General features: G+C 42.4%; 1 protein-coding gene across 10 annotated transcripts in view; it reads left to right on the top strand.

Moving 5' to 3' along the window:
* Window positions 1-12,286, top strand: part of MEGF11 (multiple EGF like domains 11) — a 418,300-nt gene extending 406,014 nt beyond the window's left edge. For 7 of the 10 annotated variants that reach the window (XM_083184347.1, XM_083184348.1, XM_083184344.1 and 4 more), the window contains 3 exons: window positions 3,070-3,126; window positions 4,188-4,394; window positions 11,299-12,286. In XM_083184347.1, the coding sequence (XP_083040473.1) occupies window positions 3,070-3,126; window positions 4,188-4,394; window positions 11,299-11,474 (440 nt within the window). In that variant the 3' untranslated portion in view covers window positions 11,475-12,286. The remainder of the gene's footprint in view (window positions 1-3,069; window positions 3,127-4,187; window positions 4,395-11,298) is intronic. The other 3 variants (XM_083184345.1, XM_083184350.1, XM_083184353.1) reach the window with 2 other exon arrangements.
* Window positions 12,287-18,620: the final 6,334 nt, after the last annotated feature.

The following is an 18,620-nucleotide window of genomic DNA, read 5'->3' as shown; positions in this document are numbered from 1 at the left end:
CACTGTGTGCACATGTGCGGTCATTCAGTAATCGCGCAAGCTGCCAATTCACAGCCCGGGAAATGACCCTGAATGACCCCCTATGTCCTACTTTATAGGTACATTTGTTTACCCAGTGAGCTATAGCATTGGCCAGATTATCATAGCCCTGTTAGGAGGGGTGCCAGACGGGGTCCCGACAGGCATTTACCCGACGTCGGGATCCCGACTGTCAAAACACCGACAGCCGTTTTCCTGATGGCCACCTGCTATTTTCCCTCGTGGGGATTCACCATGCCCGCAGCGTGGCGAGTGCAGCGTGGCGAGCCCCGCAAGGGGCTTTGTTGCGCTCACCATGCTGTCTGGGTTCGGCCAGTCGGGATCCCGACGTCGGGCTAATGATTGTCGGGATCCCGACTGTCAGACCCCTATACCACACCCGTTAGGAGGCAGTGTATTCAAGTGATCGCATTTCTGAGATCTTGGTAGAGGTATGGGACGCTTGCAAATAATTACGATAATATGGGGCATAGGAACATCCTAAAAAAAAGCTAGAGATACATATATATAGGTAGACTGTAATGTTGTAATGTCAAACCTACCATATAGAGAATATTATAAAATAAGGGAGATATACACCCTATACAAGGAATTTTAATTACCAAAGAAATAACTGAACAAACCAATGCAGAACCTGAAGTGTTCTGCGCTGCCGTACATAGGGTCAGCATTATACTGCACAAGGTAAAGCACTACAGAATAGTAACCAGTAAATTACAGCAAACAAATAATCAGGGGCATAACCAGAACTCTGACGGTCCCCTGCATTCTGCAGCATGTCATCGCTAGCATAGGTCCTGGGAGCAAGATGGTGTACCCGATATGTCACTCCATTCCTCACCTTCTGGTAACAACGTTACAGGGGTGGGCAATTATTTTGGCTGGGAGGCCACTTAACACTTCCAGTAAATATCCCAGGGCCGCACACAAAATATCTTGTTCTATTTAAAAGCTTGTCCAAATGACTGTGTCCCCATCTACTCAGTCTCTTACAGCGTCTCTCCAAATTGATTGAAGTGTATATACAATATATATATATATATATATATATATATATATATATATATATATATATATATATATATTACACAAAGTAATGGCTGGGGCTGGCCATGTATTTACTTATATAAATAAATTGAAAGTTTGTTTATATTTTCGGCTATTTATACAGCTCATCCGTTATATTTTTAAGTTATTTTTGTGCCTCCCATTATAGTTTTAGTTTCTTTTTGTGCCCCGTTATATTTTTAGCATATTTTTGTGCCCCCTGTTCTAATTTTTTTTTGTGCCCCCTTTTATATTTCTTAAATGAACTTACCTAGTCTGGCAGCCTCACAGTTGCTCTCTGTGTCCCACCTCTGCTCCTCGAGTTCTCTCCCTGCTCGGCCTCAGAGCAGACAGGATTCCCTTCATGTCGGACTCCGAGGCTCTGAGCATCAACAGACAGCCTTGCGATTGGCTGCCTGTTGCTATGGATGCAGACGTGCAGAGAGCTGCTGCCACTGTATCCGTCCATCCGCTGACCGGCATGCTGTGCCTGCCAGACCCGACTTCCGCATACCCCTGATGCCCCGAGGAGGCCCCCGGCCCCGCACTTAAAAAAAAAAGTTGTCTTCTCAGCATCGCCAATTCTCGGGACTGCTGTAACACAATAACAAGCGGCTCAGCCAGTCGGGCCGCTTTTCACTGTGCACTGGCGTGGGGCAGCGGGCCAGTCTGTGTCGGTTCATGGGCCGCATCCAGCCTACGGCCTGTATGTTGCCCACCCCGGTCTAATGTGTGCCCAGCTTAATGCTGCTAAGAAACTAAATTGCAGATCTGGCGGGAAGGAAAGGGTTCATTGACGTTCACATGGATGCATGGCACTCAAAGATAACATTCAGGTCCAAGGACTGACATGTGCTTGGTTACTGGCACTGTGTTGCTAGGATGCTATATATAGATACATTAACTGTACTTTATTGCTTGACCCTAGAGGGTTTATACATCTAGAATAGCCATAATACACTTAGCTTGTCACCAAAGTCCTTCAACACTGGCAAGTGAAGTACTAATAAATGTCCAGGGCCTGACAATGATGCAGTGACTCACTGTAAGTAAAGTCCAGTAACCGTAAAACGTTATAATATTGTCATGGGGGATATTAGGGAAGAAGTCGCTGCAGTAGACTGCTCTAAGCCAGAACAGCCATTTATTGGGTATCATTTCTCTAGTACGGTAACAAAATGAAAGCAATACTCTGATTCGTTATTGTGGGTCGCAGAGGATCTTCAGTGGATTATAGGGACGTTAGATGCTGTTTGACAGATACGTAGCCAATCAGAGCTGTGAACTCTGATCTTTCCGGCTTATCATCTGTAGAGATCTGTGCTACTAGTAGATAAGTGCTCCCAGATTATACTGAACTGATAACTGCATCAGGCAATGAATACGTATTATTTAAAAGATATTTATGTATTCTTAGAAATGCCACATGTGTACCTTTTATATGTCATGTGATATGTTATGCAGTGCAGTTTTATATCGGAGGGGATGCGTGTTTTGCTCATGTATGAATGAGAGACGTTGCCTGCGTTAATGTGATTGAATATGGATGTGTGCCAGTAGTTTGGCAGGGAGACAACTGGACAGTCACGCTGCTGTGTTGGGAAGAGATAGAGAGTCTCTGTTCCCCCTGCTTGTGTGTGTGCCACTCTTTGTTTGCTAACATCCTCGCCTCTAAACAATGTTATCCTGCTCATCCCTCATCCTGTGCATGCTGTCTTATGCACCCGCTTGCTCGCTGCCTCTCATTGTGTCTGCTCTGAAATCCTCACACAAAGAGGGAGATTTATCAAACCATCCAACGAGGACAAATCCGGGTGTTGCCATAGCAGCCTATCAGATCCTAACTGTCATTTTTCTAGTACATTTCATAAAATGACAACTAAAATCGTATAGGTTCCTATCGGGAACACCTCCACTTGTCCCCTTCGGAGGGTTTAGGAAATAAATGTCCTGCCAAAGTCACCACCAGATTCTCTTAAATAGGGCAAGGTTGTCGGCAAGCCCAGAGTTTACGTCAAGACAGAGTTGTTGGCAAGCCCCGTAAGTCTGTTTCCATTTTCTATGTGACTATCCTGACCCTACACAATAACTACTGGGCTCTCGCTATGGCCCTTATTCTGGTTCACTCGCTAAGGCAAATTCCTTCTCAAATGGACAAAACCATGTGCACTGCAGGTGGGGCAGATGTAACATGTGCAGAGAGTTAGATTTGGGTGGGGTTTTACTTCAAAAGTGAGATCTATATTGCAGTGCAAATATAAAGCAGCCAGTATTTTCCCTGCACAGAAACAAAATAACTCACCCAAATCTAAATATCTGCACATGTTACATCTGCCCCCCCCCCCCCTACCCTGCAGGGAACCAGAATACGGGCCCATATCAGAGACCTTTTTTGCACTATACAGTTTTCCACATGACACTTTTATCTCCTGCAGTAATAAACAGAACCTGAAAAACATCCCTTTTCTCATCTAAAAAACCCTTACAGACTACTATTCGGTATGTAAATGTAGTATGTGTCACTTGCACCGTATGTATAAGAAGTCAGGTGCAATTGGCCCATGGGCTCCACACTGGCACTACACAGACGTGTTTGGACACATAGACATCCCCAGTGCTGCTCCTTGGATTGGGATAGGCTAACATCTATGACTTGGAGGGTTTATTTTCTATATTATTAAGGACTGGCCCTTTCTTTATGCTGTGACTAAACCACAGCAGAAACTCCCATTTAGAATGTTTTTTTTTCCAGCCGCTCTCACTAGTACAGCAAGGAAAGAAGTAATAATGACATACAATTATTTGGGGGCAAATCAGAATTGTGTTTGGGGTAACTTGAACACTACTTCTACATTTTTGTGACACACGATTGCACAGGATGGAGCTGCTGCTGCTGCTGCTGCACAGGGTGATGCTATAGCTTTGCCCCTAAACATGTATGCAAAAAAAAACCCAGCTCTCCCCTAACACCCTCTGACTTACCAGCTCCTGAGATATAGATATCATTTTTTATAACCTCCCCCTGCCCGTTTTCCTGCTGCCTCCTGAGCTCCAGTCTATCCCCCCAAGATTTTTTGACTTGTGTTTGTTGCTTTTTGCAGATTGTATGAAAGAGTCAGGGTGCAACTCCAGCACGTGCTCACTGAACAGCAGTGAGAACCCTTATGCCATCATTACAGAGCCCCCCGCGCAGCACTCCAAACACTCAGAGAACAGCTACGTGGAAATGACATCACCTGTCCATACAGATGCCCCATACCCAGATATGCCACCCTCATCCAAAGCTAACAAAAATGTGTATGACATGGGTAAGTGCCAGCCTTCATGCCAGCTGCAAACATGCATGACACACTATCACTACAAGAGTCCGCTTGACGCCGGCACATCACTTTATGCATGACCCGCTGATTGTCTTTGTTCCTGCATCATCCCCAGTGACCACACTCTTTATCCTTTCCTCAGATTGCTTAACCAGCGCTCTTGTCCTACTGCAACAGGAGGCAGCCATTGTATGAATTGAAACAAGATTTGTGGGTCATTTTACATTAATGTTCCTAGTGGACTGATGACTTCACTCTTCGTCCAGCACACAAGATGGCTGCCTCCAGAGTGTGGAGACAGAGGCTGTAATTTAAAGCCAGTCTCAACTGCTGTTCTTTCATTAGCCTGTAGGTAATCCCTGGACAAGCAGGCATCGGTAGTACCGACTATGCCGACTGGTCCTCTTGCCCATCTCTCAGTTACAGTACTTGTATCTTCCCCTTTTGAAGCTATTCCTCTGTCAACAAACTTGGGCCAATGTTTACTTTCCAGAAAGCAGCAGCTTCATTGGTCCATTTATCTAGTAGCTGCAGTGTATATTCCTTCTGTTGTGTCTCTCTCACCTTCTGTCCTGACACCAAGCTCCTTCTTTCCCTCTCTCCTCTGCCATAAACATGTGTCCACAAACCACTATCGCTGCATACATTTCATGTCTCTGCTGTCCGTGTATCATGTATCAGACTGCTATTACAGTCATTATATGGAGGAGTGTGATATATGGTTGTAAATACACTTTTTTTTGCAGAGCCTACTAAAGGGGATGTATCACATTCTAAAGGGAAGATACGTTGCCCATTGCAACCAATCAGCTGCTAACTTACGTTTATATAATACCTTTTATAAAATAATAACAGCTGATTGGACAATGTCTCCCATTGTATACTTACAATTACATTGTATATATTGTTCAGTCTCCAGATTATATTAGCAGACAGCAAAATCCAGCACGATCTGTTGGCTAATGGAATTGTCAGAGGTCATGAAAGAGATGCATTCTTACTTATATAATATTCCTCTAGCGCATCATAATGGACCAGCAAAAGAGACATCCGATAATAACAATGCAAAGATTTCTGGGCCTGATTCAGAGATGTAAAGCCACCCCATACACTAATCTGAGGTATCACAAGCAGCCTGGCATATTATACCTCTGCAGCTGCTTGCCGGGGTATCCTGGGATCCCCGTCGGCCGGACCACATGCGATACAGCGTATGCGGTCTTTAAGCATATTCTATGCAACCTCGAACTACTGGTGCCATACCAATTGTTACTTGCCATATGTTTGCAAATATGTTCCTATTATTATGTAGTATGTACAGTATGTCTCTTGCTGGTTTGTTATGGTGTGCTGGGGGAATTCTAGATTGACCCCTCCCTTACATATACGGGTGATAGTCCAATAAATGTCAAATAATGTATTGAGCAATTACCAATCTGTATATTAAGTAATATTTTGCCAACTTGCTTATGATGCTGTTCCTTTATTCTTTGTTTTTGTGTGGTTTGCAATACCGTTTTTCATGTCACTCCTTTACTTCACAAATCAACGTTTCAGTGCTCGTTTATTGTGGAACTATCATAAGGATATCCTGACGATAGTGACACAATAAACGAGCACTGAAACGTTGATTTGAAAACCGACACCGTATTTGTCGTCTATTTCTTTGCACAGCTGAGTGCCGCACCATTCTACTCTCTACACTTTGCTTCACAGCTGTGAAGGCACCAGTGACAGCTACTTATCCAGCGTGGAGTGCCGGTCCTGTCTGCATATATATATATATATATATCCTTTGAACATAGGCCCAGTGTGACTCTCATTCCCATCAGCCAGCCATGATGTTTCTTACTTCAAGAATCTGCAAAGATAGGGGCTCTTGACAATTATGTTCTTGCTTTATGTTCTTGTCTATTCAAGCAAATCCTAATAGCATCACTTGCTAGTATACTTAAGGGAGGTCAGCGAGATGCCACAAAGAACAGTGTGACCTTTCTTGTATATATTCTGCAGGCCTCTGAAATGTTTGATTAACATAGCATGAAGCAAGTACCATCTTTTAATTAGCTGCAACGGGAAAACTTCTAATATAAAATGCATTCATTTTTATTTTGATCTGTGCTTAATAGAACGCGTCTTCCGCTAGTATCTTGTGAACATATACTGCAGCTTATATCTCAGCACTTCATTACATGCAGCAATAAAGACATTATATAAAGTGCTGAGGTAAGCACCCATTAACTTTAAAACATCCAGAGTTTTACTGAACTAAAGAGTGGAAATTAAAAGAATATATGCAGTCATCTATATCCATATTAAATACATTTTATCACAATTATAGAACTTTATCACACATAATACTTTCTACATAAATAATAAAATACAGTATCTAGGAATGTATACTAAGTGTATATTTTAATAATATTTGCAATCTACAAATTATTTGGTGTATAAAGCAGACACCATAGACCATTTAAATAAGGCATCTTATAACATCACAAGTTAAAATCTACTTATCAGTGTTTATTCATACATCTGTGATTCAGTAGTAATGCTCTATAAATATTGAATAATATGTTCTGTTCCTAGGTGCACAGTAGAAGATAATCTGTTTATTCAAATTTGACCTATGTTAACTTGGTAATGTGTTACCTACCAAAGATAGGGGTCAACGTGGTCCCCATGGCTGTACCAGGTGTCTGCAAATAAAAACAGTTTATCAAGTACAAATTAATAACTGTATGTACTTGCATAAACCAAATTAAATGTAAAACTGCTAATTAAAACAGTTGAAGGAATCAAAAAGGTTAGCAAGGAAATCACAAATAACATTTATGAAGGATTAACAAAAGTTAACTAAAAAATCATCTGCTTACACTTTGGATTGATTTAATTCGTTTGAAATGTCCACAAATCCAACATGGAGCTTGAAGACTTTATTGCTCCTGAGGAAGCTGTCAGCAGGCAGAGAAACATGAAAAGCTGCTTCATAAGACTCATAAGCAGATCTGGATTGCATTTACTGTTCTTTCATATTTATTCTCATCTTGACCAGATTGATCACTGATATAAGAGAGCCATTATCTCTCAGTATAACCTGGATCAGACCAATGAGAGACACTGCCTATGAAGGGGGCTGATGTGTCATGTAATATATTAATTACAGACTACTTTTATCTGTATACTGCCTATATTAGATTTACTGTTATCTCAGTCCACATACATTAATGAGAACTGCCAGTGTGAGTTTGACTGGATGATACATAATAGGAATTTAGATTTTAATACTGGTGACTGTGTATTTCAGTGTAGGTTACCAAGTAAATAATTTAGTAAATGGAAAAACAGCTTCGCTATTTCTCAAACTTGATACTCTTGTTTTTGTGGAACTTTATTACATATATGCACTATGCTCCTTTATAAGATATCCATCACTTAGGGGTTGATTTATCAAGCAGTGAAAAGTTTAGAGAAATATATGCCCAATGTAGAAGTTGCCAATAGCAACGAATCAGCTTGGACCTATTATTTTATAAAATGTACTTGACAAAAGCTACATATAAGCTGTTCCACTGCATAATACATCAACCCCATAGTACCTCTAACATCCAACAAATGTGCTGCGTATATGTACTACTGCAGTGTAACGGAACACTAGAGACTTAGGGGAATATGTACTAAGCCTTGGAGAAAGATAAAATGGACAGAGATAAAGTAACAACCAATCAGTTCATAACTGCCATGTTACAGACTGAATTTGACAGATGACAGCTCACAGGTGATTGGCTGGAACAATGGGGGAAATTTTATAGGATGAGAGATTCCGAAAGTGAGAGATTTGGTGAGAAATCTCCAGGTTTTTTAAAGCGGTAATCATTTACACTGCAAAATCAAACTGGTTTATTGCTAGCTTACATGCAACAGAAACTGGGAACAAATAAAAAAAATAATGATGATAATGCATTGTACATTGAGACGTATTAAACAGTGAGGCATAAATAGGCCACATTCTACTGAATATTTCTTCTTCTTCTTTCAAAATGACCAAGTTAAATTACAGTCAGGGCCAGCATTTACCTGTAAATATCCAAGCTATATCTATTTCATAGCTGGTCACCTTGATAATGCAGAATACACTGTAAATGGAGATTTGTATATCCTTGGAATGGGCTTACTATAACCATACTGTGATAGATGCAGTTGATGCTGTAATTGTTGCATGACATGAGGAACAAGGCTGTTTGTAAGACTTGTCTCCACATCCTGCCTTTTGCCTTCCTGTACATCATGGTCTGTGTGTCTGGGGAACTTGCTTATTTCTGTACTACATGTCTACAATTCTTAATGAAATTGATATTTTCTTGTGGGGAAATCAAGACAATTATATCAGACATTTAATGTAATATTTTTTTATTAACAATAAAAATACAGTTCACAAGCAACTGTTGCTAAAACTGCAACTGAGGAACCTAGATACACTGACGTCCTCATGTAATCTGAGAGCTCATATGGCTTAATCCATGTAAACTGCATTAGAGAACTAAACATAAAACAAACCAAATGAAGCAGGGGTGGTGTGGTGGGGTGCAGATAATGTCAGCATAATTCATTGATGGCTAATCTTGATACTCCAGCTGTTGTTGAACTACACATCCCAGCATGCCCTGCTACAGTTTTACAATTTGGCCATGCTAAAACTGATGCAGGGTATGCTGGGATGTGTAGTTCAACAACATCTGCTATTTTCAGGAGTTCCTAGTTATTAGGCAAGTATGGTGTAAGTATTCCTAGATCTGTACTATACTGTAAGTGGTGTGGCTCTGGGAACATGCACAGCACTAAAGATCTCATAAGGTTGAGGTTACCTAAAGATTTAAAGAAAATGGTTCCAGTTGATAGATCTACAGTGTCTAAATATACAGTCAATAGGTCTGGGCCGAAAAGGTCGACATGCAATAGGTGGACAGGGTCAAAAGGGGACATGGCAAAGGTTGACATATGACATGGTCAACATGAGTTTTTCATATATATATATATATATATATATATATATATTTTTTTTTTTTTTGGACTTCACCATCCATGTCCGCTTTGAGGGAGAATATAATACAGGTCAAGTTTCCCGTATCCGTAGATCCTTTATCTGAAATATTCCATAAACTGTGGTTTTATCAGAATGTTTCAGGAGGGGGGGGGGTGTTTCATACTTACCAAGTCCCACGATGTCCACGGCGGCCTTCAGGATCTACTTCAGCGTCTTCGGTGGTCCCAGGAGTGCATTGCGTGAGTACGCAGGCGCACCGGTGACGTCAATGCACTCTTGGGACCGCTGAAGAGGATCCTGAAGGCCTTATTGGATGCCGGAGGACACTGTGGACGTCGTGGGACCATCGGGGACCACCAAGTGACCAGGTAAGTATTAAAAAATAAAGTATTCCAAACTCGTGGTCCCGAGCATTTCAGATAAAGCATGGCAAGTGAACCGAGCTATGTGAGGTGGGGGTTCATGTCGATATTAACATAAAAAAAATTTTGAGAACCGCATGTTGACCTTTTCATGCGTCTACATTTCTCATGTTGACATTTTGACCCTATCGACCATTCCCATGTCAACCTTTCCTCCCTGTTGACCTATAGGCTGTCTATCTAGACACTGTAGATCTAATAATTCACACCCTAAAAAAGGGGTCAGACTAGATAGGCCAAGTGGTTCTTATATGCCATCAAATCCAGTGTTTCTATGTATGTTCTGGTTTTTGCAAATGGATCTGCGTGTGTGCATCACATATTGCAATGCATTCTCTGTTTCTGAAATAACCGCAGTCCCAGATCAGGACAATGACCGCAGTCCCAGATCAGGACAATGACCGCAGTCCCAGATCAGGACAATGACCGCAGTCCCAGATCAGGACAATGACCGCAGTCCCAGATCAGGACAATGACCGCAGCCCCAGATCAGGACAATGACCATAAGACAGAACATCCCTTTACAGTTTGATAGTCTTTTTCTTGGAAAAGAGGGGTGGAACTGCAAAATCCAGGTGTAGGAAGATGAGGGAGATACTGCTGTAATAAGTGGGGTGTGGACACTTATGCAACCAGATTATAGTAGGGATTGTATTTCACTGCTTTTTCTTAAACAATCTGTGTTTAATACTTAAAGGGGCAAAAAGGTCTGGTATCATTGACTTTGCTATAAGGCTTTACATCACTAGAGAGCCTAACATTTCAATAAGGTTCTGTAGACTTTTTTTATGCACTTTATTAGGCTTCATCCTTTACGTCCAGCATATTCTGCACCACTTAGAACAGCAGTTACCATCCCTTATTATCATAGAGCAGTTCCAAGTTCCTTTTGAGCCAGGAAATGTTCCTTCTTTCAGTACTGACTGATGCTTGTCCAAATCCTAAGAAGCTGCCTTGTAATAAAGGGACACAAACCCTCCAGTTGAGTAATGATCTGGCTGCATGCATTGCAGCTTACATGTAAGCCACAGCGAATACAGCCTTAAGGAACAGATATAGAACACCCAATGGCAACGTTCTAAACATAGTGCATCAATACCTGCAGCTCTGCATAGTGGTAAATATAATGTACATTATGCTTTTCTAAGCATCTTCTTTCCCATCTTTATATATGATATAAAGCACCGTATCCATGGCACAGCGTTGTAGTCAGCCTCTTACCCCTGAATGTCAGTATGGGTGAGTGCTGTTCCTTCCTTACTATGAGAGTGGTGCGTGTGGTCTGTGTATCCCAGCAGTCCATGCCCCTGACAACTACATGGAAGCAGAGGAATGATGTACTGTATAGAGCCAGCAGAGCAGGAAGGACGGCTGGGTGTGTTATTATGATAAGACTGTGCTTCATGTTCTCCCTGTCTATTCACAGAGCCAACACTCACGCTGCTCCAGGATGCCGAACATCAGATCCCCAACTACATGCAGAACCCATACGACTTGCCACGGAACAGCCACATTCCCAGCCACTACGACCTGCTACCAGTCCGGCACAGCCCCCTGCATGGAACTTACTGGGATAAGCAGATGGAGAAGCAGTCCTTATAGAAGTGCGCGGACAGCGAGAGAACTAACGCATTCTGCAATATGCCCATTCTGTGGGGGGCTGGCACCACTGGACACATGCATGATGTCATTAGGAGAACTTTCTTACACAAATAGGATGTATCTATAGAACAAGTCGCTGTGTGTGTGTGTATGTATATACACCAGGTACCACCCATCCTTCTGAGAGTATACATGGGAAGACTAAGCCAAGCGATATCACAAGGATAGTGAGCTCTTGAAATTGCCGTTTACACACGACAGATATTATGTAAATACATGTATATAGTTCAGCTTTCTCTAAATAACTGTATATATATATATGTCATTCCCCCGTAAGAATCGGTGTGTAGAGGGAAATGCTGAATGTGTTCATGGATTGATAGTAAATACAGTATTACTTAAATATTCATTAAGATGAGCCATATTCTAGCACTGACCCAGGGGAAGCCTGCACATGTGCTATAACGGACTACTCCGGGGCAAGGTACGTGTAAGAGAATCCTTGTAGTGTTGCGTCTGGTCCATTCGCATTTAGTTAGACAGCTATGTTCTAATAAGGTGCAATTATTACCAAAACGTGAGCTATGTACAGACAAGTGTAGTGCTGGGCACTTGCTCTGCTTTGTAAGACCTACCCATGAGGGCAGATATGTGACCAAGGATCAGTGACTCCTGTAAGGCACGGTGACAGCTTCTAGACAACCTCCTGAGCCAACTCACCTCTCTGACACAGGAGCAGACCAAACTGACAGATTACAGAGACAATGGATCTACTTATTTACTGAAAATAAAAACAGGCTTTTTATTCTTGACTTGCTCTTTTTCCTTTGGACTATCTGCTGTTCTGTCACACGTCATTAGATGAGACGATCACTTTTCTGTATAATTCATGTGTATATGAACACACACACAGGGGTTTATTTACTAAGATGGGAGTTCTAATGAAGATGGGGTGTTGCTATGGGCAACCAATCAAAATCTACTACTTATTTATTTATGCACATCGGACCCGAGCAGGTTGTTGGAACTGATGGCAGTCCGACTACCCTACCTGGGACCTCTTTCCCATGCAGCGGGGGGGGGCGGGCAGCGGGGTCCGGCTAGCTGGTGGTGGTGGCGGGGGGCAGGCAGCTCATAGTAGTGGCAGGCAGGGGGAACCGTCCAAGCCGCAGCTGGGAGGCTGGAGCTTGTAGCGGCATTTTGTCTGCCGGGGGATGTGGCTGCTGAATATTTAGAAATAACTGGCCGGCCGTTGATTGGCTGAGAGTTTCAGCATCCCGCTGCCCCGTAAAATGCTGCTACAAGCTCCAGCCGCCACCACTCGGACAGACTCCGCTGGCCGCCACTACGAGCTGCCCGCCACCAGCTGGCCGGACCCCGCTGCCCCCCCCCCCCCGCAACCACAGCAGCTCCCCGGGATAACTACATGCAATAAATCGTATGTGATTTAGTGCATGTAAAAATGGCACATCAAGGCCAGTTCGCATGTGAGCCTCCCGGGGAGCTGCCGGGGGGACTCTGGGCAAACTGGTGTGACTTGTCCTTAGGACAAATCGGGCCAGTGTATGGGGGCCTTTAGATGCCTGAACCTTTCACACGAGGCAGGATGTATCCTAATGCGGAGATGCACACCATGCATTTTGGACTAGATGCAATGCAATCTAGTCCAAAAAGTATGTGCAGCACATTCTTTTTGTACTTTGCGATATGATGTATATGGGAGCGCGCATTGCAAGGTAAAATACCACTGATCTACAACCTAATACTGATCCTACCATCTACATATTGTAGAAAACAAGATGAATCAGGCCAAGCAATGTTCCAGTCTTCAGCTGTCCAGGTGTGGTCATTCTGTGCTCACTAGAGCCTTAGCTTCTCAGCTGATAGAAGTGGGCCCCAGTGTGGTCTTTTCTGGCTGTAACCCACTTACTTTAAGGTCCAGCTTGCTTTGACAGATGCTCTCCTGCATACCACCGTTGTAACACATGGTTACTTGAGTTATTGTCACTGGCCTGTCAACTTAAACCAGTTTGGCAATTGTACTTTGACCTCTATTATTAACAAGATGTTTTCACCACAGAACTAAAGCTTTTTTTTGTTCTCCATGCTCTGTAAATGCCAAACCGGGTTTCCAACCACAGTCCTCAACATACACTAACAACCATACTAGAGCACAGGTGATTAATTAGTAGTGCCGTTATTTTGATTTAACCACTTGTGCTCAAGTATGGATAATCATTAAAGTGTTTGTGAACACTAAAGAGTGTTCGGCATGACCACCAGATTCTGATATACTGAAAAACAACGAAACTTCTTGACCATGACGGAATGCTTTTCTACACTGAGTTGTTGACATTTCATGGGTTGATTATATACAGTGCACCCAGAAAGTATTCACAGTGCTTCATCTTTTCCACATTTTGTTATGTTACAGCCTTATTCCAAAATGGAATAAATTAATTTTTTCCCTCAAAATTCACACACAGTACCCGTAATGTCAACATGAAAAAAGTTTTGGGAAGATTTAGCAAATTTATTAAAAGTAAAACACTAAGAAATCACATGTACACGTTGATGCACCTTTGGCAGCAATTACAGCCTCAAGTCTTTTTGAATATGATGCCACAAGCTTGGCACACCTATATTAGGGAAGTTAGCCCGTTCCTCTTGGCAGCACTTTTCAAGCTCCATCAGGTTGGATGGGAAGCGTCGATGCACAGCCACTTTCAGATGTTTAATCGGAATCAAGTCTGGGCTCCGGCTGGGCCACTCAAGGACATTCACAGAGTTGTCCTTAAGCTACTCCTTTAATATCTTAGTTGTGTGCTTAGAGTAGTTGTCCTGCTGAAAGATGAACTGTCGACTCTGGAGCTGGTTTTCATCCAGGATGTCTCTGTACATTGCTGCGTTCATCTTTCCTTCTCTCCTGACTAGTTTCCAAGTTCCTGCCATTGTAAATGTGCTTTTTACGAAGGAGTGGCTTCTGTCTGGCCACTCTACCATACAGGCCTGATTGGTGGGTTGCTGCAAAGATGGTCGTCCTTCTGGAAGGTTCTACTACTTCAATGTATGAATGCTGTAGTATTGACAGAGTGACCATCATGTTCTTGGTCACCTCCCTGACTAGGGCCCTTCTCCCCCGTTTGCTCAGTTTAGATGTCCGGCCAGCTCTAGAAAGTGTCCTGGTGGTTCCAAACTTCTTCCATTTACAGATGACGGAGGCCACTGTGCTCATTGGTATCTTCAAAGCAGCAGATATTTTTCTGTACCCTTTCCCAGATTTGGGCCTCGAGATAATCCTGTCTCAGAGGTCTACAATCAATTCCTTTGACTTCATGCTCAGTATGTGCTCTGAAATGCACTGCCAAGTGTGGTACCTTATTTTAGACAGATGCGCACCTTTCCAAATCCTGTCCAATCAACTGAATTTACCACAGGTGGACTTCAATTAACCTTCAATTAAGCTGGAGGAACATCTCAAGGGTTATTAGTGGAAACAGGATGCCCCTGAGCACAATTTTGAGCTTCATGGGCTAGGCTGTGAATACTTATGTACATATGATTTCTTAGTAGGTTTTTTCGCATAAATTTGCCAAAATCTCCCAAAAACCTTTTTCACGATGTTCTTAGCTGTGTAGAATTTGGAGGGAAAAATAAATTTTTTCCATGTTGGAATAAGGCTGTAACATAACAAAATGTGGAAAAAGTGAAGCGTGGTAAATACTTTTCAGATGCACTGTATGTACATTAACAAGCAGGTGTACCCAACCAAGTGGCTACTGTTATAGGATACAGCTTACACTAGAGCAGGGCTATCCATTTTTTCATGGGCTAGTCTGGAAATAGTCTATGCCTGTGGTTCTCAAACTTTTTTGAATCAGGCCTCCCTAGAGTAGCAAATATATCGTCACGGCACCCCTCGGCCAAAAGTTTATGGTACTTCCTCATCTTTGAGGTCGCCACTATGCCAGTTACATTAGCCGCTATGGGAATAACAGCACCAATGTCCCCTTGCGGGCTTGCTTCATTCGCCACGCTTTAGGCACCACCCTCCTGTGTCCAAACCACCATGTATTACCTTTAGTAAAGTTGTGACAAGCAAAGCAAGCCACCGAGCCCATGAGGGGTTGATGATGCTACGTAAGTTCCATAACGTAAGTGGTGGCCGCAAAGATGAGGAAGTAGCAAGTTTATATTTTTTGAGATATTTAGAAAAATATTTAATTAAGAAGATTTAAGTCCCAAATCTCTACTGCAGGCAGCAAATCCTGTGGTTGGTGACAAAGCCCGGATCATCATGACCTGGGTCGGACTGTTCACACTGCACCGTGGTTGGTCCTGTGTCCAATCCATGTCATCCTTAGGTTCAATTATGTGGTGGGGGACAATATTTACTTCTGTTTGTCCATATATTTTATGATTGGCAGGCACAAGCTATGGTTTTCTCTATTTTACAGACTAAAAATGATCTAAAATGTACTAGACCACTAAACCAAGGCACCCCTGCAAGTGTTTCGAGGCACGCCAGGGTGCCACTGCACACAGTTTGGGAAACACTGGTGCCACAGTAAACCATAGAGCAGACCTTGCTAACCTTTGGCACTCCAGCTGTTGTTAAACTACAAGTCCCAGCGTACCCTCCCTCCAATCAGTTGGTAGAGCAAGTTGGGACTTGTAGTTTCAGAACAGCTGGTGAGCCACAGGTTGGCCTGGCGTGCAATAGAAGTTCCCAAAAACAATTCTGGCACCTCAAATTTACTCCATTTGACCAGCCAAATAAAAGCCCCATTCAGGTAACGTAGTGACTAACACTACAGCTCTATGGAAACCAAGCAATGGCTCCAGAAAATGGTACAGTCACTGCATGCCATGTTAATAGTTTACAGGTCTTAAACAGTGAGGTACAACATTATACATTACCCTACACAAGAGAAGCCCTAGGTGCTAATAGGAATTCTCAAAATGCTTATAAGTATTTACAGTATATATTAACAAAAGAAAAAAATCTAGAAGTAATACATGTAATGTAACAAACATTTAAATATAACTGTGTTCTAATGAAGGACTGTGAAAAAGATCCAACCAATTAAATTCAACCTATGAGGAAAAAAAAACAGTAAACTGAACTAATATACAGATATGGCAGAGACAACCGTTTCAAGACACATTATGAAAGTTTACCACTTAAAATAAATTATGCCCCTTTCAGAGCAAAATGCCGGGCCCAACCCAAATGCAAACCAAGTCATATCCTTTTCCCACCGCTGCTGTATTAGGCTTATTCTCGTGTCCAGCCGCTTACACCAAACCCAGGTCTTCAGTTTTCTGGGTCTATCTGCTTTACAGTGGACGCTTGGAGATATTAACATCCCAAATCTCTACTGCAGGCAGCAAATCCTGTGATTTGTGACACAGCCCGGATCATCATGACCTGGGTCGGACTGTTTACACTGCATCTTGGTCCAGGTTGGTCCTGTGTCCAAACACGTTCACTCCCTGGTTTGGGTTGTTAAACACGCCACCTGGGTTATTATTCCTGACTCCTTCCAGACTGAGCGCGACCTGGGTTGACATGGCAATAATCTGGGTTTGCGGAAGTCTGAAAGGGGTACTAGTTACATATAGGAAATAACAAAGACACAATGATCACAACAAATGAGATAAATACTTGCTCTGGGTGGCTCATATACAGGGGGGCACCAGCGTTTTAGCATAACTGCACCACATGCTCATGCGCATGTTAAAGTGCGACAATCAGGAGGGTGATTAATTCTGCAGCAAATGACATAGAAAAAATTACTGACGCATTTCACCACCACACCAGAGGTTATCTTTCATAAAGAACATTTGCTCCTGAGAAGAAGTTTGTTTGGATCATTGTGTATATTACATTTTTTTTGTGTTTATATTAAATATTGAAATTTTATAGCGTCTTATATTTCCAGCCTTTTTATATTAGTGCTGTTCTTTATTTTAGTTTTATAGATACAGTAACATACATTGCCCTGTACTCCACTTTAACTCCAAATATTTCATCCGATTCAACCTTTGAACGGCTTCCCACAGCAGAACTGCAGTATATATTGCACTGAAGCCTTTATGTGTAAGAGCTGTGACACAATAAGCATTCATTCATAAATACAGGAGTGGATCTACCTGTCCTGCCAAGTGTACCTCTGCTGGTATACACCTAGATTCCACGGGAGGGGGATGAGTCAGTCTGACATACATTACCTCAGTCTGACTTTCCTGTCACCATAGCCCTGTCTACACAGAGGTGTGATTCAGCAAAGAACAGGAGGAAGCATGTTATAGAAACAGAACAATGCCTCACATTCTGCTGGAGGGTGGATGTCTCGGGGGAATTGTGAAATGCTGCTGTATTCTCCAAACCTCGGTCCTCCACCCACTAGGCTGGCCATACAGACAGGTGTAGTGGTAATCACTGCTCTGCACTTTCAGCTGTGTATTTGGGTTATGATCCATCTACAGATATTTTAGGTTTTAAAGAGCTTTAAATAATAAACAGTTTTTACTCGAGACAAGAGAACTTTGGTTATGGTTACAATAAAACTGGGAAAGCTTGGCTTATTATAAGGGCAATAAGGTGGCTTGTATAGTACAGTGTATATAGAAGTCAGTTCTCAGTATTGCCATTATTAATTACTGCTGTTGTACCAGAAATGGCCGCTGAAATCAGCCACCTGCTATTACAGAACTCACAGAGATCTGATAAAGGGAATGACAAATGTAAACTGAACAGGAAGTTATGCAATAGTGACAATCGCATTACTAGGATCTGGCATTCCTACTAATCTGGCGAGTCCCCCCCGATATTCCTTGCTACTCCCCTACTTCAGCCAGCTAGTGGCATTGTCAAAGTACTTCTTTCAAATTTCCCAAGTAAGTAAATGTGAAATTCAGGGAGGAGGTTATTTACAAAAAGCCTGACTCATTGGAGGTACGGAAAGATTTGCTGGAATATTGGACCTCAGGTAACGTCTGCATTATTTATCATGTTGATCTTCATTTAGCAGTAGTTTTATTTTTTGGGTGGCGCTATCATCTTACATGCGTATTGTGCCAAGTTACATTTTCCAGTCAAAAGAATTGAGTTAACATACCAAACAGAAACACGGTGTGAGT

This window comes from Crinia signifera, chromosome 4, assembly GCF_055691185.1.
Source record: "Crinia signifera chromosome 4, ASM5569118v1, whole genome shotgun sequence".
NCBI classification, from domain to species: domain Eukaryota; kingdom Metazoa; phylum Chordata; class Amphibia; order Anura; family Myobatrachidae; genus Crinia; species Crinia signifera.
The sequence above is the reverse complement of the archived record's forward strand: the minus strand, read 5'-3'. Positions and strand labels throughout refer to the sequence as shown.